Raw genomic sequence first — 24,643 nt, forward strand, 5'->3', positions numbered from 1 at the left:
TCAATCCTTTAATACCTTTGGAAGTGTCCTACGTGGGCGATCTCCGAATGCCGTTAGGCCGCCGCGCGCGCGCCGCGCCGCGTCGCATTCGCGAATCATCGCCCACGTAGGCCGCGCTGTTAGACTGGAGTGTGCTGGAGTCGAAATAAGAAACTGCGGAACTCTGTGTTGTACATTTTAAAAATTCTAAGTTAAACATTGGAAAAGGGACACACAGTGGGTCATTTTAGTACAGATTTTTTTTATTTTTTATTTAGGCAACAAACAGTCTTATACAAAAAATAATGTAAAAATAAGTAATGTGTTAATAGACCTTGAGTGCCCTACCTTAAAATAAATAAATTGTACCCGTTTCTACTATATATATATATAATTCTTGCATCCTTGACTATAAATCGCATAAGTGGTAGTGGCTGGCCAGCGAAGATAATAAGCCTGAATTGACTCCAAAGTGAATTCCATGACCCAACGAGATGTCGCCAAATTTTTTAAGTGTTACCTACCGTAGGTATATTTGTCGATCATTAAAGATAGGTCTGGAATGCTACTAGAAGATAAGAGCCCCGGAATACACTGATCAGTAAAAATCGACCATAATGGTGTCAGTGTCGCTAGATGACTCGAAATTGCAAAGGGAAATCATTCAGTTTGGATGACGAAAGTTAATTTCCTTTTGGAAAAACTGATATACCTGGAAATGGTTGATACTATACTAGCAATAATCCTACAATACCAGGAAATATCAAATACATGTATTATGAACAAGTTTGAGCAGACATACATTACAATTCTAGGACTCCGATAACATACCATTTGTATGTAAGTAAGTCCGAAATCCCTCAAACCTTCCACAATGTCGGCTGATTGATAGTTTTTTTGGCTGTTTGAGTAGTTGAGTGTCTAAAAATAATTGGAGAGCTGAAAATTGTGCCCAACTAATAAAAATTACTAAGACTTGAGTTCCGAAAATTGAAAAAAACGGTGTCCAAAGGTCTTATTCGAACTTTATATCGAAACTACGTGAAAAAGCTGACCACGGACCCTATTCTAACATCCATTAATGTTATTGTAAATAATTATCATGTATATATTACCTAATAATAACAAAGTATCGAGTACTCCCGAGAGTCGGTCAGGGTCTCCGTTTCCGGCGCGTCTTCGTCGGTCGGAGTGGACCCCAACGGGACCCGCAGGACTCTCAGCTCTGGCTTGCCTTCATTGGCCGTCCAGAGAGGAGTCGTTAGAGCTAAATGCTCCAGGGGTGGAAGTGAAAACATGCATAAGACGCGAGTTGGCACAGTGGCTGTTATAAGCCACTGGGTAGAAAGCGGCGTACACCTCTCGACACCCCTGAGCCGCTCACACCGGTGTTGCTCCTGGTCGTCTTCACGACGGCATTTTTAGGGGCCCATCTAGTGGGCGGCGAGTCACTGCCGGCCTCGATAACTAGTGAAAACATTGTTATGGCAGGTGTTCGGACCTCTTTGCAATAACCCAGTCTCATTGTCCTCCCAAACTTCAATACATAGACCGTTATACTGTTCACTTTTACTACAATAGTCCCAATGCCTGCTGCGACCGGTTCATGGGTGTCTATTTTTGGGCCTGTGAACGGGTTCCAGCAGGCGTTCTACTTGACATTAAAGCTCTCCAAGCCCTGTTGGATCTATATCCCCACGCAAGCCTATCAAAAGACCAGGATTTATAGGCCCGTGAAATCCAAGGAGATACAAAGTATCGTAAATAAGTTATATGAGTATTTTTTCACAGCTCTGAAATAATTCTCATTTTTTTGTTATCACCCGTTAATAGGTACCTACCTAATCAAAAAATCGAAAAAAGTCAATTGAAAGGCATAGCTATGGTTAATATACATGATATGGTGTAAAAATATTTTCATTAATGTCACTATTCAGAGAGGAAAATGGGGACTATGTTTGTATGGAGAAGCGGTCATCCGTTATTCTCTTAATGTTTGTATCCTTCTGCGCACACATGTGACATCCCACGGAAAAAGGTACCTTATGACGGTTTCTAGTTTCAGAGATAATGTTTTGTAAAAACGTGAAAAATACACATTTTTTTTACAGAAGCGTTTGTCGTTGTTGCGGCCAAGGCGCTCACAAATATCTGAACACGACTCTATTGCCAAGGGCCTTGACTCAAGGCGTTAGAGCAAGTGTTCAGATATTTTTGAGCACCTCCGCCGCTCCGATATATCTGATGGCGACTGCACCTATACACTCGTAAGCGTAACGTAACGGCATACGTTGTTTTAAAATCCGTTTAAATTAAAATACTGATTGCGTAAGTATATCTATATATTTTTCACTTTAGATACTAATGCAAAGTATGCGGAAATGCAGGGGCCTATTAGAACGGTATGAGTCTATAGATACTCTATATATATATATATTATTATTGTGTTGCTCGCCATGGTTACCCATACGACTTGACAGGGGCCCATATCTCAAACAGTATTAGTCTAATATTATTAGTGTGTTGCCATGGTAACCCATACGAATTGCCAGGGGCCCATTTCTCAAACAGTATTAGTCTAATATTATTAGTGTGTTGCAATGGTAACCCATACGGTTTAACAGGGGCCCATTTCTCGAACGGTATTCATCTAATATTATTAGTATGTTGCCATGGTAACGCATACGATTTGACAGTATGTGAACTAATAATATTAGTCTAATACGTTCGAGAAATGGGCCCCAGTCCGTGGAGTAATAATATTAGTCTAATACCGTTCGAGAAATGGGTCCCTGTTCGTGCACTTGTATTATTAGTCTAATTCGAGAAATGGGCTCTAAGTCACGTTTAGGGGCCTAAGTTTTTTAGCGTGTAAACTCCATATAGCGACACTGACTGCCGGATTTTCGTCACAGAGAAATTAATAGTAACGTAAACCAACTATAGCCAACAAATGTCGACGCTATAGGGAGTGAATCGTTATATCGAGTGACGTTATATGGAGTTTACACTGTATTTACTTACAGTCAAAAAACTTAAAAAAAAATCATAGATGGAATAAAAACTGAAAACACTTTTCTCCACTCAAATACACCTAGCCTAGCCAAGATGACAATCGCCGACAGAAAACGCTTATCGAAACTTACTTGTATGAAAATAGTCACGTGACTTTTGTAGCATCTGTTATCTGGATACATAATTATTTTCTTATCGTTACGCGTTGAGCTTAGAAACAAATTATAAGTGGAAAAATTCACTGTCCTGGGTGAGACTTGGTAGCTTAGACGGTAGAGCACTGGGCTAGCGATCCAGTGGTCGTGTGTTCAAGTTCCACCCAAAACAGTGATTTTTTCCACTTTTAATTTATTTTTAAGCTTAATAAACGACGACCGCTCTGGCCTAGTGGGTAGTGACCCTGCCTATGATGCCGATGGTCCCGGGTTCAAATCCTGGTATTCGTGTGATGAGCATGGATATTTGTTCCTGAGTCATAGGTGTTTTTTATTTATTTATAAATATTTACATATTATATATATCGTTGTCTAAGTACCCTCAACACAAGCCTTATTGAGCTTACTGTGGGACTTAGTCAATTTGTGTAATAATGTCGTATAATATTTATTTATAAACAACGTTGGCAGGCGTTTCTGCACAATACAAAATTAATTTATAATTGTCATCTTGGCTAGGCCCCCTGATCTATGAATGACTACGCCATACATGGAAAACATGTTTGCTACATCAATATTTTAAATAATCCTTAATATGAGCTAAGTAATCTAGTAGTATTTATCATAAAGAAAAGATTTATGAATTGATTATTACTTATTTCACATTGTTATTATGGAGACCATACGAGTATGCTTACACTAAAACTATCGTTTTTATGATAAATAACAATGAACGTACACATTTCAGATCTGCGTTTTTATGACCTACTATTAAAGACTGTGAATTCTAATTACAGAAAACCAGAACTAAATCAGTTTATCCTATTTGGAGATAAATGGGATGGATGGATAAGTACAAAAAACAAACTGCCTCTCACCCTAAATGGATACACCTATTGTACTTTGTTGTAGTTTAAAAATTGAAAACAGAAATAAGGATAAATACATACTACTTATCAAAATTTTATTGAGATTAAATAAGCCCTTTGGTGTTCAAACAATAGTTTAGCATCTGAAATTTGAATGATGATTTGATTTCATAGAATGTTTCGTTAATTTTTGTACAAAAGAAACTTACTTAGTGTCTCCTTTATCCAATCTCAAAAAAATTGTCCCAAAGGTTTATACCTAGTATTTTTTTCTTATCGGTACATGTAAAATGTATTGTTATTGGTGCAATAAAGAATACTTACTTTCTATGAATAAAATTAAATTTGTCTTATGTCTAATGCAGGGATTACCAATTAGTTTCTTGAGGGGTCCGGTTGTATGTATAATGTATATAGATACTTTATTAATTTTATTATGTAAGTTGGCACCCGCAAAGGTCTTTCCCTAAAACCAACACATCTAACGTAACACACAGCACACTTTAAACAGTTTTTCACCGACGGTGGTAGCCACCATGCTTCTTTGAGTCCTATAAGGGTCTCACATCCTTGTTCAGGATCTGCGCTGGGTTCTGCATATCCAACTGACACTGGGCAATATCACTGAGGGCTCCCTGGATCTTCTCTAGCAGAATCTCACCTTGGCGGACAGCCTGCAGACAAGTCATAAAATAAATATACTTTCCTTGCAATTTCATCATCCTTTTTACTTATATTACTTTGTATTACACGCAACACAGGTGCCAGTCGTTGAATTGCGAAAATCTTCCCCTTATACAACATTAATCTCTTGATCGCCACAGCCAGCCATAGTCAATAAAGGTTGTAGTATGAAATTAACCTTAATATGCACTAATAAAGTTTAATATTGTATGTTATAAAATTGTTGTGAAGGTCAAAACATTAAAACTGTTTTATCCTCCTGGTGCAATGACAAAAACATCATACTAACTATATATCATATGAAGCAAAGTTAATCAATTTCTTAAATTATCAAGTTTTCCAAATGAATCTCAAATTCCTTTGTGAGAGATGAGTTTTAATAACCTTGTAACTATTAAAAAATTATCTGAGAATCAAAACTAAAAAAAACAGTAATAGCACATTATCATAGTAAGTGGTTGGTCAATATACGCAGTCATAATAAAGGAATTTCACTGTAGTCACATTATTTTTCAAAATGTTTTAATAGCTTTAGTGCCACTTGCACCTTCCCACTAACCCGGGATTAACCAGTTAAACCTGGTGTTACCACAGTTACCAGTACAATTTGACACTGGGTTATCGGTTTAACGGGTTAACCCCAGGTTAGTGGGATGGTGCAAGTGGTGCTTAGAGGAGCAGATGTTCAGGTAAATTTACTAACCTCTTCCAGCCTTTCCGCAGCTTCCTTATTCTCAGCCTCCAAACGCCTCAAACTCTGTACTTGCAACTCTGTAGAGCTCTCCTCGCTAGGAAGCGATTCGATTAGCGTATCAATATCCTTAGCACAGCGCGAGATCAAACTGGCGAACAACAGAGCGTAGTCTTCCTGGCTCTGCTGTTGTTGTGGCGTTTGAGAGCCACTACGGTCGAAACCAGGAAACTTGCTCGGCGTAGAGAACTGCTGAAGTATGCCGATGCTATTGCAAAAGTGCTCCGCTTGCTAAAACAAACACAATCTTTAAAATGAGGACACACTTCGACACGTAAATTACCGTCGGTATGACGCTTACCTGATTTATTGTGTCTTGTAATTGGGTGAGACGATCAGCCATTGTTAATGTGAGTAAGTATTTGGACAAGGAATAAATTTTGACACTTAATGTGTGCAATATCTACCAGAATTCGCTAAAATAACAATCGAAATAATCGAATCTAAAAATTAGCTGAAAGTAATATCAAACGTCAATGTGACAGTTGTTATCCACAGATACTGACACGGTAACAGATATGGCAAAACACTGCCTGCGAGAGCGAGAACATTGAAAGCGAACCCAGCCGACGCGCACGAATGAGGGTAGACCATGGGTAGACTGAGCGCGGCCTACACAACTTTGACACCCACCCGCTATCTCCAGTTACTCGTGAACAAGATGCATGTAACTGCGTTGAAATATCGGGAGCTCAATTAAAACAATAAAAAAGGTAATCACGGTTTATATCCCGGTCGATTTAAGTGTAGCGAAACTAACCGTGAATCATTTAAAACGTTTAAAACTGTTATGTTATAGAGTAGTCTAAAATAACGGACACGTATTTTTTTTTTAGCTGCCCAAACTCAACCTAATGGGCGAAATTGTTCTCCAAAGCAGATTTTTTTAGGAATACTTGAGTTTAAGGAGAAATAACAAAACACGTGCTCATTATTTTTTCCTGCTCTCAAACAAGCCATTAACTTGCAAGTTGCTTGAGCATCACTTTCTATAGGAGTTAAAAAATTTAGTAATTTTTTAATACTTTGGAGGACAATTTCTCCCAATAGGTTGAGTTTGGGTAGCTAAAAACAAAATACGTGTCCGTTATTTTAGACTAATCTATAATATATATAAATACAAATCAAATCGGAACTGGACAGTTGGGTACTTTTGGGTCCAGACAGGTTGATCATATCGACCGATTTGATCAGAAAATAAATTGGCATCATACTAGCGTCACAAATTGATATTCTTGTGGCCGCTCCTCCATTTTAATAGTCATAATCGTCGTAATTTCGACGACCGGTTTGGCCTAGTGGGTAGTGACCCTGCCTACGAAGCTGTTGGTCCCGGGTTCAAATCCTGGTAAGGGCATTTATTCGTGTGATGAGCATGGATATTTGTTCCTGAGTCATGGGTGTTTTCTATGTATTTAAGTATTTATAAATATTTATATATTATATATATCGTTGTCTAAGTACCCTCAATACAAGCCTTATTGAGCTTACTGTGGGACTTAGTCAATTTGTGTAATAAAATCTTACAACCGAATAAAGCGGAATCGGTATGCTAATTTCATTTTTGCGTCCACACCATCCAATTCGATCAGACAATTTAATCAGATTGGCAAAAAATTGTTTCCATCTGGTCGGGCATGTGTTACAACGGATATGTGTTACAACTTAAAACAACAAAATCCCTGTAGATTGTGTGCCGTGCCATACACTATCTTTATTACCATATTAGGGCGCTAGGCAGCTGTTCATCGGTGGAGGTGTACAAATGAGCTACCCAGAGCACAGATCTAACACCTTCCATTGATTTTACATCCGCTTTGCTGCTTAGAGCTACCAGACGCCCGATATTATAAACAGTATAACAAGCTAATTGTAGTAATAGTTTTGTTATATAAATTATAGTTTGTGTTGGTAACCATAACACCTCCGGTTTTAAATCCTCCAAGATGTCTTATCATGAGCTGTTACCGTAGCCTGTGGACGGTTGCTACTTCAGAGGTGGCACATGCAAGTTGCCGCCACTTCAGAAGCTTAAACTCTCCGTTTTGGAAGAACACCATATTTACTGCAAAGATTTCTAAAGTAAAGATAAAAAGCTTATTCATAAAAGCCACTCAAGACGGGGACAATTCTCGCCCAATCTCGCTTGATTCAATTTTAAGATTTTGACCAATCAAATGGAGATGCAGACGCAAGAATGCCAATAGGGTTGTTTCCATCTACAAATCTTAGGGCAGCATTGTATCCCAATAAATTCATTTGGATTATAAGAACATGTTAAATTACTTTTAGGGGACCTGTAATGACCATATTTTTGTAAATCTTTTGCCACACGTCACGTGACCAAACTCGAAACGTGTTTGAAGATTCTGATGACGTCACAACTCTCGGATTGACACTGTTGACAGTTAGGCGATAAACAACAAATGACAAATGTCAGTTGACAGTTGGTATCTTCTACGTGTGTAGTTGTGTCAAACCGTAAACTGTGACGTCACACAATTTTCAAAGAGCGTTTTGGGCGCGAAAGCATCTGTAAAATATATTTTGTTAATTTAACATATTTAAAGCCGTTTTTAGTATAAAAGTTTAATTTTAGGGCAGCTTTTAGTTAATATAGAACGCAATACAAGCGTTTTTCAAAAATTGGAAACAACCCTATTCTCGACGCTAGTAATAGCGTTTAGGGGCATTTTTTTATATATTTCGAGCGATCGAATATCAGCATAAATCTACAAATTAGTGATTAAATTGTGTAACTGTGGATGGGAAATTAGATTGATGCCATTTTCTTCATCATCCCGTTTCCCATTTGATCATCCCGTCTGGACTGGCCTTATAATGCTGAGCATACACGTGTGCACCAAAGAACATGTGCAAATGCCATCTGTACACCAACGAACTGGCACCACTTCGTAGTGTCCGTAAAGGCAAGTTCGGACTACGTTACTAATTTAGTCGAGTGGAGAGTATTTGTGACTTTGCATGTAGGGTCTATGCTGGACATAGAGCATAAGGAACCTTTAGGCATGCAAAATCACAAATACTCGCCACTCAGCTAAATTACTAACGTAGTCCGAATCCGAACTAGCCTTAAGTAGGGTTGCCACATTTTTTTTAATGGGAATATAAATATTATATTATGGGAAAGTGGAAAAAATAGGACACCGATTTGAGACGAATTGCGGCGTCTAAAAATCTAAGTCGCATACGATGCTATATCGGTGCGCGTCCAGATTATGCGCGTGAATCGCGGCGCGACTTCGCGGAGCAAACATACCGCGACGTTAACGTAGACTCCACACTCGCACAACTTCACAGCGATTTCGTTTGGTTCGCGACAAGATGGCGCCGAAGCGTCAGCTGATCGGATTTAGTTTCCGGCATAGAAACAGGATAGTATAGATTCTCTACTTCTATACTATAGAACGACTGTCAAACTTCGAAAGTGTGACCAAAAATGAAATGCAAGTGTGTGCGTAAATTGTCTATGTGCGAACAAAAATAGCGATGTCATGTTACATATTAATAATCTATCGATATTTAACTGCTTTATCGACTACTTTTTCAACTGTGTTTGACAAAGTTGAAAATGATAAAGTTGAAGTTGTTTGAAAATGTGTTCGCAAAGAGTTGACTTACCAAAGAAAATTTGAATTTCGCGCCTTTTCCTGCTGACAAGTTGGGTTGGGTGTGTATACACTGTGTGCAAGTATACGCTGTCTTGTGTTTCCTTGTGTTGGCGGCAAAGCCGTGGAAAAGTGGTTAAAATGTAAGTACTGTGTTGGAAAGTGAAGTTTAAATTTATCGCCAAACATGTGCAATTTCAAAAAAGGTATTATAACAATCGTTATTATTTTAAATCGGTTATAAAGGTAATATCTTAATGATATCTTGTGAACAACTAATTCCATACCTACTAATATACCGACAAGTTATCGATACAGTCATATGAACATTTTGTCAAGCCCTAGCGTAAAGTAACAGTTTACTTTTTTACACAAAATATTCTAAATTATTGACTAATATGATGAAATATTAACACACAATTGAAGAAAAACTTACAATGAACTGTATAAATTGGGTTTTTACACTTTTTATGTTGTTAATTTGATAAAATATCGTTACGAAAATTTCGCTTGGAATATCATAATTACCTGTGAAATGAGTATTTTCCTGGGTTTTTTGGCCCTGAAACACGACAACCCGGCACACAACATGACACCATCGTCACTTAATTACTTAATATATATTTTTCACGTTAAAAAATACGGCAATATGATCTTGGCCGCCTTCGAACTCAAAATTGGTTACGTTTTCTCATATGTAGTCTGCCTCTTTCGCACTTATGACTTGTTCATATACGTCATGGCTTCCCTTTCGCACACTTCATCTATCTGTCAAGCGAAGCGACTGACATGTCTCTGGTTTGCGGCAAGGCACTGATTCAAACTGGAAACTGACAAATTGATTTTTGGTTGATCAAGTTCGCACCAAATATAACCAAGTAGCCGCCATAGAAGGTTATGACAGTTCAGATTAACCGACTCGTGAGAGAAATCGCCGCGCGAAGCGATCGCGAGTGTGGAGTCTTGCAAGTTCGCGCTTCGCGTCTCCTTTGACGCGGGCCAAATACCGACAAAAAATGGGGAATAAGGCGCGAAGAATCTGCGAAATCGACGCGAGGGCCCTCTACACTCGCGTTAGCGGCTTCGCGCCTCGATTCGCGCACGAGTGATTAGGGCCCTTAACGAACAATTGACTAAAATATAGTATAATACTATATGTATATTATAGTACAGGTGGCAACCCTAGCCTTAAGGCCCGTCTTTACGAAGTAATATAGTTTATTCCACTTTGTCCCACTTAATCTAGATACTTACTCGAAATTTTCTCGGTCGAAATAGTAACATTGGCACAGCACATCTAGGAAAAGAAATATTCTAAAACAACTTGAAATAAAACATTATTGTATTAGGGGTAAGCAGTATAATTTGTCTAATAATTATGATGTACAGGGGAAAATATCACAATCGTTTACTGAAACATATAAATATATCCACGCAAAATAATCTTGAGATTGTACATACACTATTCTCAATCATTGTGATCAGGCAGATCATGTGTAAAGTATCTGAAGATCAAATTTAGATCCGATAAAAAATATTTACGTAGGTAATTACGGCTTTAAGCGCCAATTACTTCCACACTTCCCGATTTCGGGTCGAAATCAGTCCCGATTTTGGGCTTGATAATTTTCGTTTCACGAAATATCAGCAAATCGTCAACAGTATTTGAAATGTACCTAAAAATAGTTTGTTTCTAATTGCCAAAAATGTTAAATGTTTGATATATTTTGCATATGAACCTTTTTTTACTTTTCAAATATGGTAGAGTCTGTGCGGAAAGAGAAGAGTCGTGGAATGTATGGGGCTCAATACATTCCACGACTCTTCTCTTTCCGAACAGACCCTAAGCGATGTGCAGGGGCCCTACCGCGAAAACCACTAAAACGTAATAAGAGTGACAGAGAAAAATGCCCGCAATTGACGAACTTCGATTTTCGCGGTTATACTTATAGCCCTGATATTTGGTGAAACGGAAAAATACTTTTTCGCGGGCCCGAAATCGGGTCTGATATCTCGGGCAATTTAATACTTTAAATGAAATAATTGAGTAACAAATCTTACCGAAAAATGTGAGTAATTTTCGTTACACCGTGTGAAGGGTAAGGCAAGGGAAACGGGTCAAATTGAACTTCCGAGATTTGACCCATAAAACAACAACAAACATAGCAAGTTAAATATGTAAAAACTAAAAATGTTCATTCCTACATTTATTTTTGTTAGACACAGAAAAAACTTGGTTAGTAAAAATGTTGCATAATGTTGTTCAACTGGCCGGCTTCATAAGCGGCGATTCATTTACCGTGCGCGCCAGGCCAGAGACCCATAAGCTGAGTCATACGTTTTAGCTAAAAACGTTTGTATGGTAGCCCGGAGTATTGTGTACGCTCGACGGGTCTTGGCCATGAATGGGTTAACACGTAATAAAATAGGTATTTCATTATTTCAGTACCTAATAAAAACAAAGTTTTTCCAGCTAAAGCAGTTAGGTACTTAAAATTGAAAATCCCAGTTATTAGCAGTGATAGTGACAGGGGAAGAAATCTAAGAAACTATAAAATAAATAACAAATAAGATGAGCCTACCTAAAACTACCTCAGAAATCTGCCGAAATATTGGTAGGCAGATAGATCTCTTTACATAGATTTGCTATACCTGCCTATCTTTCCTTGACTACCTATGCACTACCCAGAATGAATGATAATTAACAGTGAACTATACTATACGATATGAACAACGCGTGATATGATCTAAATACTAGTGATAACGGCAGCACGATAGAAATATTTGCAAATTGCAATTAAATTCTAATAGATTTAACATAATTTATGATATAAATATCTAACACTAGAATGAGCGATATATTAAAAAAAAAAACTTAAATTTAATAATGCACTATATTTTGTATGTTATGTACAAAGATAATATTGTTATGTTATATCAGCTTTCAGTTCATTCAGAATACCTAGTGCTAGTTTTACATATGTATCTCAACGTTCTAACCATCCCATGGTCCATTACAATGGCCCATTATATGCCGTCGGACAGATTCCATAATTGCCAAATTTCGATACTTATGTGGATAAAGTTCGGGAACTTCTGATATGTTTGTATGGAAATATTGGGAATCGACACTTTCAATTTCCATATGAAAGTTTCTTCTGTTGCCTGTGAAACTTTTCTTTAATATCCGAAAACTTTTCCCATTGTTTTGAAACTTTTCTGAATTTGCACATCTGTCCATTATTTACAGGACACCCTAATATATAAAGTCGAACACTGAACGAACACTGAAAGTAACAAGCAGTCAAACTCGACGAATCAAACTAGCAGTCAAACTCGACAAAACAAGAAATATCAATAGGTACTTACTCACAAGTGCTAGTGGTTCTAAAGTTTAAAATTAAAAATACAAGGAACAAGTGACTAGTAGAGGCAACACACAACTCAAGTTACGATGGACTTAATTAACAGTCTTTTAGGGTGAAAGGTTTTATTTTACGAATATCATATCAATCCTTAGCTTATAGGCGGGTCCACACAGAGCGAGCATACGCGCGAGGCAACTTGCTCCCGCACAAAACGGCCAGTGTAGACGTGCCTCTCGCGCTCCTCGGCCGAGGAAAACATTGGCCGTACTGAGCGCGAGGAAATTGCCTCGCGCGTATGCTCGCTCTGTGTGGACCCGCCTATAAGCTAAGGATTGATATAGCCTAATGAAAATAATGAATATTATCTTCAATTTAATCCTATGATTGGCAAAAGATTATCTTTATTGTTTGAGTTTGGATACACAACATCTGTAATGTAATTAATTCCGCTGTGTATAAGAGTAACTTTAGCAACACATTGGAAAAATATGTCACCTTTAACTCTATGCTCTTTTGCATTTTGTGGCATAGAATAAGAATTAAGTAGTAAAAATATGATTAAACAGTATGCATAATAATAATAAGAATATATATTGCCAAATATAGGGTTAAAGTACAGGCATATTTGTGCCACACAGGCAAGCAAGTGAATGTTCATAAAATAATGAGGCAATAGTTTGCATTGTATTATTTAACGTACTACTTAATGGCAAAATATAATGATCTATCTTATAATTAGAAGCAAAAAGTTCAGAATAACATTTCAAACAATACAGTAAAAACATTTTTAAAAGGACAAAGTGATACATGAGCATTCACAAGATTTGATACATTATAGTCACATACACATAATATATTAATTTATGTCATGGATTCAAGACTCAAAAATATATAATTATTTTGCTAGAATACCTAATTTACTTCTCATTTCAGAGTCAGCAGGTAAAGCCATTGCCCATTTTCGTAAGCCTACCAGGATGACAGAACTGAGTACTAAAACAGCACCCATCACAGATGCTTTACTCGGCATCTCATTGAAAAACATGATTTGCCAAAGAAATGCAAAAACTATGTCTGCAGAACGGGCTATAGCCACAGGTCCTGCTTGCTCCATTTGTAATGCCATTGTAAGCAGTATCTGTCCCAAATAACTAAACAATGCAAGGCAAACAACCAGGAACCGTTCTGTACCACAGTTTGGCATGCACAATACACCAGCAATAATAGAGTAAAACAAAGTTTGTAAAATAGCATACATTCCAAAATTGGTCATTATTACTGAGAAATGGAGACCTTTCAATATTCTCAGCAACACATAAGCATTGGCGCCAAAAATTGTAGAGCCGAAGGCTGCCAGAGCACCCTTTACTGTATTATAATGGTAATTCTGATGAACCTCCTCATCCCCTCCAAATAGAAACGGGGGATTAGTAATCAAAATAACCCCCAATAGAGTTAATACAATGGACACTATGTTCCAAATGCCGCATGGCTCTTTTAACAGTACACATGCAAATATTGAGACAAAGACCGGCACTGAAAATACAATAACTGAAGCATCAGCCAATGGCATGTGCCGAAAGGCATAAAAACTGGACAATAAACCAATTGTACCCATCAGTGACCGTAAAGCGAGCATGAGCCTCTTACCTTTCGGAAATATAGGTTGATTTGTGTAGATTACTATAGGAATTGTAGGTAAGAGTATTCCTATGAACCTGCACATAGCCAATTGTATAGGGTCCACATTCACAAGACTCTTTACAATCACAGAGCATAGCGAGAAGAATAAGGATGAGAGTGTAGCTAGTATCAACCCGAAGAAAGGGCACCGTTTAATAAGCGGGCGCTTGTTTTCCAGCAGATTCGGTATGCTTTCATCGCCACTTCCTGCCGAGAGATCTACGAGGTGTTGCAGCTCTAAGTGTTCCGGCATTTTTCTTCGAACCAGTCCTGTAACCGCACCCAGTGTTATACCACCACCACCGCCACCCATAAAAGATTACGATACCAAACAAAATATATTATTTATAACTTACCCATACAGTGTTTTTAAGTCGAGTATTCAAATGTTTCTAATAACAATATACAATGCCTTAAATACCTCGTCGTTCATAATAAATAAACAATGTTTTGTGTAATGTTCATGAATTCGACATGGATTTTAATCATCCCCTCGCCCTATTGCTTGACAGAACAAATCTGAACTTTCAGAATTAAATGAAAATGAAAGAAAATATCAGAAATGACAACAAGCTGTCAATTTATTTACGTTCAGAAACTAGTTGCGTTCAAAATATTAATGTTTAAATACAGAGAGTACCTCGAAAGTCTCTTTCGCAAACATGAATCCAGTATTTTATGATTCTACCATCTACGATCTAAGCCAAACCGGTCATCAAGTTATTTAAATCAAGTTTTATTATAAAAGAGTTACTTTATCTCTATCGATCGCTACTGCAAGGGTCCAGGGTCTCGTTTTTTAAAAATCGTTGTTTGCCTCTCTTTCTAACAAGCCGATTTGTTAGGAAGAGAGGCAACTAGTGAAATTAATAACATTGTACTTTTATAAAAACGTAGAAAGAAAATTGCAAGTATCTATGACCAACCAAAGAGTAGTATAAGATGGTAGGATCAACTTATTGTACCTCTATGATTGCCTCCCTCTCACCAATTTATTTGATATCTGTGTGTTCCCGCCCAATTTTCAAGAATATTTGACGTTTGACGTTTATTTTATTGACGGCGACGCGACTGTCGGCAGAGCGAAAACTTTAGTAGGTGTTTATGTTTTTGCTAGCTATGTAATTAAAATAATCTGTTTAGAATATAATGAACAGCAAATCGAACATTCCTGCAGTAGCTGAACATACACTCAGAGATATTGAAAGTCGAATTAGTCAATCAGATATCAAACAATGTAAGTCATTATTTGCAGGTTACTCTTGCAACAAAACCCTGTTTTATTACTATGAAAAGGTTTGAGAACGAATATTATTATTATTTTAGCAGTGTATGTATCTGTATGTGATACATTTTCTGTACATCTTATTGTCGTGACTACAAACAATTCGTTTCTCCAGTTTCAGACACTGATTTACTAATTTTACACTCAGTATACGGAGTTATTTTGCAAAGAGCCTTAGATATCCTCGAAAAGTACTCTACACTGGTTGCATATACAACGGCTGATAAGCTTCGAGTTTTGCTTGAAATAAACGGTGATAACGATCGGGTGTACAGGGTATTTCCACGTATAAACTTCTGCCCGTGCAAAGCGTTCAAACACCAAGTAATAGAGAAGAAACTTCAAGTTACTTGCAAACACATTTTAGCAGCGAGAATAGCTAGTATATTGGGTAAAACCGTTCCACATGAGGTAACTGCTGATCAGTATTTGATGCTGTTGAAGTCATCATTTGATTTGGAGGAGCAAGATGGATGATGATATGAGCCAGTATTATTTTACGGCATCTATGGATTCCGGCAAGACGCTTTGCAGCTTGCTGAAAGCTATTCAGTTTCAAGAGGTTTGTCTTCATATTCATAGTAATTAAAACATTCACTGCCAAGCGTATGTGTGTTCATTTTGAACTAGAAATGGAGTGCCCGGTATTGAAAGTATTTGTAAGCATGCATTCCAGATACAGATATAAGTCTTCTTTAACATATAAGGAAGTACTTGGTATCAATAGGGGGGCCATAGCCTCCTAAGACCCAGAAGCAATTGTTTTGTTTTTGAATTTGGAACCCTTCGTTACATAATAAAAGTTCAAAATAGATTTTGAAATATGTACAAAAATTTGTACTCAGGGTCTTAGGAGGATAGGAATCTAATGTAAAATAATACATAAGGCTTTAATTTTTATATTCTGATTGAAAATTACAACACATGCCTATGCCCAATGTAATATGTTGTAATATTTTACATTACATCCATGTAAATTTAGTTTTTTTCACTGTTAACAGTCTGCAGTATTCTGTGCCCTTGCGGAAGGACTAAAGTTAACTGTAGAGGAAGGGAAGTGTGTGCAGGCCTCTGCTTACGTCCCAGCTGACAACTTCTCGGAGTACCATGTTCGGAATGATGTTGATGTCATGTTTAAAGTATGTAAAACACTTTTATGATATAAATGAGTCATTCAAATAAAGGCACAAGGAATAATATGGTGTAAAGTAAGTGATGAAGTAAATAGGGTTAAATATCCCAATATGTTATGCAATAATCAGTTGGTCAAGTCATAGCATGTAAATCAATAAATAAATATTATAGGATGTAATTACACAAATTGACTAAGTCCCACAGTAAGCTCAATAAGGCATGCATTGTGGGTGCTTAGACAATGTTATATATAATATATAAATACTTAAATACATAGAAAACACCCATGACTCAGGAACAAATATCCATGTTCATCACACAAATTAATGCCATTACCAAGATTTACACCCGGGACCATCGGCTTCATAGACAGGGTCACTACCCACTAGGCCAGACGGGTTGTTATATAACATAACTATCCTGTGCCATATTTATCTTTTGTACAATAACGAGTTTATACATACATACATACATACATAAAATGTCCGCTGACAACAATATGCCAGGACCAAATACACTATGCCAAATACATTATGACACTTCTCATGTGCTGGAACCTGGAACAGAGACCTATGGAGGAACCAGGTCGTCAACAGGACATGATGTCACAATCCTCAGCATTGAGGGAATTACTGAAGAATTTGGTCAAGAAACATTAGACAAAATGGATGGCGCCATTTACTTTAGTTGTAAAATTTGCAATATCTTCCACTACTTTATACTCTTTTTATTCCTTTGTCTATGGTTCATTAGAAATAATAATATTTTGTGTTTATTTATTTCAGATAAGTATAGCAGTGTTAGCTGAGTGTCTCAATATTTTTGGTTCAGGAGAAGAATCTAGTCTGAAAATGTATTATAGGGGTGAAGGGTCTCCTCTTCTTCTTGTGTAAGTAATTTTATATTTTCTTTTTATAAATTAATAATAATAGTGGTCCCACAAGGGCTGTTATGTAAAGTTATATAACATTGTGTGATGGGACAACATAACAAAACACCTTAATGTTGTACTTAAATTTATAAGATCCATAAATTTTGTTAATAACAGTAAAAAAAATCTTACACCCTACGTTAGTACCAATGAATGAATGAATGATGATGTCTGATGGACTCGCTGACCAACGTAGGATGTGGTCCTCCAGCATAATGGGGGTTATGCGGCGGGTTAACACCCCTCCCATGGAAAAAAAAAACTCGTTATGATACCGACAAGAGAAAGAAACCGATCTGATCCCAATGAACTTACATAAAACTAAATTAAAATTAAATTATCCAGCTTATTAAGCCTTGCCTATCAACACGTCTACCCAGTAGCTCGTGAGATGGCAATCAAGGCGTTCAGCCAACATCCTTAGGAGGCTGTTTCTACTGCCACTGCCAGACGCTATTCTTTTGCGCCTAATGGCATTAAAGTCATCCGTTTGCGCCTCCGCGAACATACCAGTTGCGCTGCCGTGCCTCGGCAGCTTCAACAGCATCCTCAGGCAGAACGAACCCTTAATATGTTAATAGGCTCGCTGCGTAAATGTTGCCCACAGACTGTACGTGTAAAAAGTTTGGCAATATGCTTTAAAAGGCGTTATTTTGTTTGTTACATCGTGCAAATTTGCGGGCAACCGTATTGCCCCTTATAGCCATGGCTCTCCTTTCTCTTTCTAGATCCATATCATCTTTCAGATCTCCAGTGAGCACATGCCCCAGATACTTAAAGCTCTCCACCACTTTGAGGGTACCCCTCCCAGGCCTCCCAGCATGATCCTAGGCATAGTCTAATCTTAATTGTACTTATGAGCCTTAAAAATGAGTATTTCACTTAAGAGTTCTGGTAGCACTAGTAAATATTACAGTGACCAAACAAGCTATTTCAAAGTGCACGATTGGTTCGAATTTGTGTGCGTGACACCACTGTACTGGCGTCATTCTTAGTGTCCGTAAGGCCCGTCCTTAGATATATACTTGTGTCAATGGTGTGGTGATGATGTAAAGGCCCTCTTGATGGTTCAAAAACAAAAAAAAATCGAGTTGTTTCCTTATGTGGCAGAATTGACTTTTACATGATGAGTTTGAATGATAAACATTTTATGAAGTTCATTTGGATTTGATTTTGTTTGATATCTTACAGCTAATATTTTCTTCGGGTTGGTGTACTGAAAAATTTTGTGTTTCACTCGGGAGCAAAATTTGTTTAAACATCATGCCTAATTTTGGAATCTTTCACTCGGGTATCAATATTGATACCCGAGCAAGCCACCACTCATTGAACTACTCGTGCTAATATTAGAATGAGTGGTTAAACGACAACTTTGCCCCCTTATAAAACAAATAACTATTACTCACATTACATCTCATTTAGTTTGCAGCCGCAATCCCTGACGAACGTAATGACGGACTGCGAGATATCAACACAGACCGCAGACTCAGTGCTAGAGCTGCGTGACGAAGATTCGTCAGAAGTGGCCAAGTTGGTGTTGAAGGCGCCAGCATTTCTGGGCTTGCTGGCTGACTTGGAGCGGTCCTGTGATATCATGGAGCTTAAACTTTCGCCGGAGCATCCAAATGTCAGCATTGTCACTTATGGAATGCAGGTACATAATTACTTACTCATATAGTTAGAGTGAGGCAAACCTAATAAGAGTGCATCCGCTCTAATCGCTTTATGACGGACTGTGAGATATCCAGTCCTCAGTATTAGAGCTGCGTGACGAAGATTCGTCAGAAGTGGCCAAGTTGGTGTTAAAGGCGCTCGTGTTTGGGCTTGCTGGCTGACTTAGAGCGGTCCTTTGATAATCATGGAGCTCAAGCTTTCGCCGGAGCATCCAAATGTCAGCATTGTCACGTAGAGTGAGACAGACGTTAGTGAATGTTTCCTGCATTTCGTTTTTTTTACAGGACAGATCGTGTATCGACATGCCCAAGTCCTCCGAGATGGTCCAGAGCTTCAGCTGCGAAGAAGCCGTTACGCTGAAATACCAGCTGCACCATATCCGGCTCATCATGAAGGCTCTCGCCATCTCTACTAAGGTTAGAGTCCTCGGAGTCCAAGTTACATAATTTTAGGTCCGGCACCCTCTATCGGCATGGCGAGGCAAGCGAACCTTCGGCATATTGTCCAGGCGTCTTCAGGCATGCCGAGGTGTACGTGGGAATGCCGAGGCATCCCTCAGGCGTTCTCAAGCATACCAAGGCATGCTAAGAACGCCTCGGTTCTTGTATTGCCCAAGTCAGAAACTCAGGACTGTGAAATTCTTCTATGCAAATTTAGATATACAGTTTATTGTCGCAGTTCACCAAACCCAACAGGTAACATTAAGGTATAATAATATACAACGTCCCTCTATCTGGACATAGACGAATAGGACATGTCGATTAGGGTATTTCTAACCTATGTACAGTCTCATTCCAAACGCCACAGTATTAACGGAGAAATTAAGAATTTACAATTTAATACTTTGGAACAGCCTATATGTACACGGTAATCAAAGAGTATGTCATGTCACTAGTGTCACTTTAATCTTATCGTCATTGTGAACGACTAATACAGTATGCTCTTATCTATTGATGATCTATTTAAATGATCATCGGCGGCCGGAGTCAACTGAAGTATACTCGCGGGCGCCGCGCTCATATTTATGCAGCGGTTGGAGCGAGACAGAAGACAGGGCGTGCTACTCTCACATGCGTAATAGTGAGAGTCTCCGCGGCAGGGTAATCCTAAATTGCTGCATTTTGATCTACCCGTCTTACGTGTTAGAAGATTAGACAGAAGGCATGCTATTGCGATCGCTACAAACGCGATCCTAGTCGGAAGGTAGAATAGATATTAATATTCTAGGATACCTATCTTTCTGTTTTTAGCAATATCGGAAATAGTATATGAGGCGGCAGTTCAATATAATAAATGTTCATTATTCAACCGGCTATCACGCGTTTCACTAATACTCCTGTCCGGACCTTCTTAGGGCCTCCGCTAGCTGACGCGGACGCCCGCCGCGTGCGCACGCACGCGGGTGTTATTTGTAGATGAAATCCGCCGCACGCGTCCGCTTCAGTTAGCGTTGCTCATACTATTTTTCGTTAACCCTTTCGTCCGCTCCGTGCACCCGCGCCAGCTAGCGGAGGCCCTTAAACTTTTAAAATATATTTTTTTTTATGTTCATCTAATCAAATAATTTACCATATTAGAACATTCCTGAGAAGGAACTCTACTCGGGATCTTGGTCAATGTCCAAAGAGTAGAGACACGTTGTAGAGATGAAACGGGGGAGGGACCAGATGACCGAACGAGATGCACTTATGGACCTTCCAGTAGGAGTAGCAGAGACAGCGCTATTATTGTTTGTCTTTGTCACAACCTCATTTTGGTTATTCCCCACGATACATTTTAGTATGGTTTATGGCGGACAACAAATAACCAACCAAATCACGTAGGTTGTTTTTGGTATGTTGTCAGGAATGTTCAAACTTGTTTTTAATTGGGTATCATTTAATCGGTCCGCAAAATATTCCTATTTTGATGAACAAAAATATATATTTGGTCAGCCAAAAACAGAATGTATACTTGGTCAGCAACTTATCGTCAGCAAGTATTTCTAAACCAGTTCGCAGTTAATGTCATACTGAGCTGCTCTAAATTGATTTGGTTGGCAAATTAATTATTTGATCGGCAGTAAGCGATTTTATAAGCATTTAGTGGGTAAGCGGATTATAAAATACTATTGATTTGTTCCCAAAGTGTTGGAAAGTGGTGTAAAGAGTTTCTGCATTCCAGGTGGTGGTAAGGTGCAGCTCCAACGGCCTCCTGCTGCTACAGCTAAAGCTGGAGAAAGAGGACCAGCGACAGATGTTCTCCGAGTTCTATATAGTGCCGTTACTTGACGACTGAACTTGTAGACTGTACATGCAGGGACGGCCGGCCGGAGAAGGCGGGCTGCCGATCGCCTGTCGCGTTCCTTCAGCCCGAGGGCTACGCGTATGAATTCGTCGCTAGAGGCGCTAGTGCAGCGTGAAGTCTCCGAAATGTCAATTGGCACTGTTTCTGGGTGGGTTACTCACGTTTATTACAATTATAATTATTATGTGAACTTTTTGTAATATCTCGGATTTATTCATTGAAAATATGAGTTACGGCTATTGAGCCGTTGAGCCGAAATAAAAGAACATTTTGCAAAATATAATTGTATTTCATTTACCAAAAATTACATGCACTTACATATTAAGGAATGTATATTACGTTTAGTATGTATAAATCCATCAGCTATTTATATAAATGTTCTCTGAGCGTTATCTGGGCCATCTAAAATGTAACGGAGCCCAAGAGGAGATTTTTGGAGTTACTCGAGCGCGTCAGATTAAGATAGAGGGGATACTTTGCGTCCTGTTGAGTACCTCCGCCATGTAAGAGTCCTTAAAACCGAGCCAGGACAGCCAGTCAGAGTAGTAAAAAAACCTTGAAATACTCGAGCGCGTCAGATTAAGACAGGGTGGATTAATTACTTGTTAAATTAGTGGTCATTTCAATAATCTGACAATATTAGCGATCCGTAAGCGAGTAGCAGTCACGATGCTGTAAAAAAAATCGCGACCTTCACTTACTCGAGCGGGTTTGATTTGTTTTAAAGGTAATAATAGTACCTGGGCGACCGAGCTTTGCTCGGTTATAACTATTTATTGTAATAAGGTGGTGTATAGGTGATAATCTTAACTACATTTTTTTACTAAATTAAACTTGTCTAAAACAATAAAAATTAAAAAATTATATATAAACTTGAACATATAAAAAAAAAACAAAAGTTAGTCACCGGGCGAGATTCGAACCCGTAACACTCGTTTAGCAGTCCGCGTGTTAACTGTTAACCCGCTGGACCAGACGGACAGTGGCTGGCAACACGAAATTAGCGACCATATTCTGCGTCGAAAGAAAAACGCATGAAAACTCGAAAACACGCGTTTTCCCAAACATAAGACTAATCTAGATCGATTGTTTACCCCAAAAACCCCCTTATACCAAATTTCAGCAAAATCGTTAGAGCCGTTTCCGAGATCCCGGAAATATATATATATATATATACAAGAATTGCTCGTTTAAAGGTATAAGATAATACAAGAATAACAAATTAAAAAAATCTACCAACTTGAGTTAGCCGAAGTGTCAAAAATAATGTATGAAGTTTAGTGCATCCAGCTCTTTTTCCCTCTCTTAAGTATTTGTAATATCTGACGCGCTCGAGTAAATGTTTCTTTCATAATTTTCTACCCTTCCGTATGACCACCCTGCCCATATAAACAGTAGATTAACATACCCTTTTTATAGGTAAGAGACATGTTGTGCGACTGACACTACTTATATCTGACGCGCTCTAGTAACTCCAATGTGGTGTTTTAACCGGCAGCCCCTAAAAATCAAAACATTATACCTTTTTTCTTTCTATCATCTAATCTTTCGAATCCAACGATGGCGATCCTACGACGCTCGAGTAACTACACATTTAGCATCGCCGGCTCCCGTGCTATTAATTAAGAAAAAATATGTCATATCTACTCATAATCACGGGCTCTTTTGATACTAATAGGAGAAAGAAGCGGAAGATTTTATCAATTCGATTCCGTTGCCATTTTTCATACACTTTGCATGATGGTAACGAAATGGAACGTATGAAAAATGTATGACAATTTCGGGACAGGTTTTTCGTATAAGGATCGAAAGAGCTCGAGATTTTGTGTAGAAATAACATAGAATTACACAAATATAAAAAAAGAATAGTGTACAGTCGCCGTCAGATATGTCGGAGCGGCCAAGATGCTCAGAAATATCTGAACACGCCTCTATTGTCAAGGCGCTAGAATGCATGGTCAGATATTTTTGAGCACCTCAGTCGCCCCGATATGGTGACTGTACACTCACGGACTTCAATTGTTGAACCATTTAGGGCTCGAGCTAGTTTGGTTGTCAATAATAACGGTATGAAATGTCCAATGTAAAGTAAACCCTCAATAAAAACGATATGAAATGTCCAATGTAAAGTAAACCCTAAATAATAAAGGTATGAAATGTCCATTGTCCAATATAAAGTAAACCCTAAATGGCTCAACGATTAAAGTCCGTGACTGTTTAATTGAAATAGTTAAACAGGCCCACCGTATTGAAGCAAATTATCGCATTTTATTTTATGGGAGTCTTACATTCAGACTTTTATTTATTTCAAATTGTCAAACAGTTCCTTAATTAAATCGTTTTTATTTCGATATTTTTCCCAACAAATTCGTTAACATTATTAGTACTGTTAATAAGTTAACTTATACTTTCAATTCCAACAACATTATTTTTTTAATAAATGGAGCATCTAGCAGAAATATTATTGTAAAGAAGTTATACTGAAAATTATTTAAAGCGCCAATTACATCCACACCACATCCACACTTCCCGATATCAGGCCGGAAATCAGGGATGAACCGCGAAAATCGAAGTTCGTCTATTCCGGGCATTTTTCTCTGTCACTCTAATTATGTCTTAGTGGGAGGTAAGGAGGAGGATCCACGCAATTTGCGAATATCGATTTTCGCGGTATCTTTCTCTTTTACTCTCACTAATAAGTAATTAAAGAGTGACAGAGAAAAATGCCAGCAATAGACGAACATCGATTTTCGCGGTTATAGCCCTGATATCAGGCCTGAACGACCTGATAAAGTGTGGAAAAGGATGTTTTTTTAAAAGGGTCATCTTTCAATCACGTGAATTTAGTCTAAGTATTCTCTAACTTTTTAATTGGTTTGCAATCGACATCCACAGATTTTGAAAAACAATATGTAAAGCCCCATAGACTGTTCAAGATTTTTTTTAGCGTTTTAAGTTTAGAATCTAAACGATTATAAAATCTGCTAATTGCATCCACAAATAATATTCGTTATTTTGTTTTATCCTATTTAAACAACACACATTACGATGTAACGTCAGACCTGCTAGAGTTAGACCAAGCTAAGTTGGCAGCGATTTTCATAGCTCAGACTGTGAAAGTGTTATTTAATCGTCATAAATTGATAGAAGTTTGACGTTTAAAATAAGCCTTACTCAGTCTGCCAAATCGCTCCCAACTT

At 38.1% G+C, this 24,643-nt stretch overlaps 3 protein-coding genes and 1 long non-coding RNA gene across 5 annotated transcripts; 2 read left to right on the forward strand and 2 right to left on the reverse strand.

Moving 5' to 3' along the window:
- Window positions 1–2,835: 2,835 nt before the first annotated feature.
- LOC133529386 (mediator of RNA polymerase II transcription subunit 21) lies at window positions 2,836–5,927 on the reverse strand. The gene is made up of 3 exons (XM_061867091.1): window positions 5,755–5,927; window positions 5,406–5,684; window positions 2,836–4,692 (listed from the first exon to the last, which is right to left on the reverse strand). Exons 1-3 carry the CDS (start codon window positions 5,794–5,796, stop codon window positions 4,570–4,572), a joined length of 444 nt encoding a protein of 147 aa, XP_061723075.1. The 5' UTR covers window positions 5,797–5,927; the 3' UTR covers window positions 2,836–4,569.
- A 125-nt stretch (window positions 5,928–6,052) lies between these two features.
- On the forward strand, window positions 6,053–13,455 carry LOC133529387 (uncharacterized). The gene is made up of 3 exons (XR_009801123.1): window positions 6,053–6,166; window positions 12,333–12,443; window positions 13,384–13,455. It is a non-coding gene; the product is annotated as an uncharacterized LOC133529387 (long non-coding RNA).
- On the reverse strand, window positions 10,432–14,856 carry LOC133529384 (solute carrier family 35 member G1). Its single transcript, XM_061867087.1, has 2 exons — window positions 14,490–14,856; window positions 10,432–14,403 (listed from the first exon to the last, which is right to left on the reverse strand). The coding sequence occupies exons 1-2, from the start codon at window positions 14,491–14,493 to the stop codon at window positions 13,346–13,348; spliced, it is 1,062 nt and encodes a 353-aa protein (XP_061723071.1). The 5' UTR covers window positions 14,494–14,856; the 3' UTR covers window positions 10,432–13,345.
- An 894-nt stretch (window positions 14,857–15,750) lies between these two features.
- Window positions 15,751–21,726, forward strand: LOC133529385 (cell cycle checkpoint protein RAD1). Of its 2 annotated transcripts, XM_061867088.1 has the most exons (6): window positions 15,751–15,980; window positions 16,420–16,557; window positions 17,338–17,441; window positions 18,906–19,137; window positions 19,442–19,573; window positions 21,321–21,726. In XM_061867088.1, exons 1-6 carry the CDS (start codon window positions 15,888–15,890, stop codon window positions 21,432–21,434), a joined length of 813 nt encoding a protein of 270 aa, XP_061723072.1. In that variant the 5' UTR covers window positions 15,751–15,887; the 3' UTR covers window positions 21,435–21,726. The 2 variants fall into 2 exon arrangements, with proteins under 2 accessions (XP_061723072.1, XP_061723074.1); XM_061867090.1 differs by lacking the exon at window positions 16,420–16,557.
- Window positions 21,727–24,643: the final 2,917 nt, after the last annotated feature.

Source organism: Cydia pomonella, chromosome 20, assembly GCF_033807575.1.
Source record: "Cydia pomonella isolate Wapato2018A chromosome 20, ilCydPomo1, whole genome shotgun sequence".
In the NCBI taxonomy this organism is placed as follows: Eukaryota; Metazoa; Arthropoda; class Insecta; order Lepidoptera; family Tortricidae; genus Cydia; species Cydia pomonella.

Coding starts and splice junctions, on each gene's coding strand:
- LOC133529385 (XM_061867088.1), top strand. CDS start 15,888: ATGGATGATGATATGAGCCAGTATTATTTTACGGCATCTATGGATTCC. Junction 16,558..17,337: donor ATGTTGATGTCATGTTTAAA/GTATGTAAAACA, acceptor TATTTATTTCAG/ATAAGTATAGCAGTGTTAGC. Junction 17,442..18,905: donor GGGTCTCCTCTTCTTCTTGT/GTAAGTAATTTT, acceptor CATCTCATTTAG/TTTGCAGCCGCAATCCCTGA.
- LOC133529386 (XM_061867091.1), bottom strand. CDS start 5,796: ATGGCTGATCGTCTCACCCAATTACAAGACACAATAAATCAG. Junction 5,685..5,754: donor TACAAGACACAATAAATCAG/GTAAGCGTCATA, acceptor TGTTTGTTTTAG/CAAGCGGAGCACTTTTGCAA. Junction 4,693..5,405: donor CTGCGGAAAGGCTGGAAGAG/GTTAGTAAATTT, acceptor ACTTGTCTGCAG/GCTGTCCGCCAAGGTGAGAT.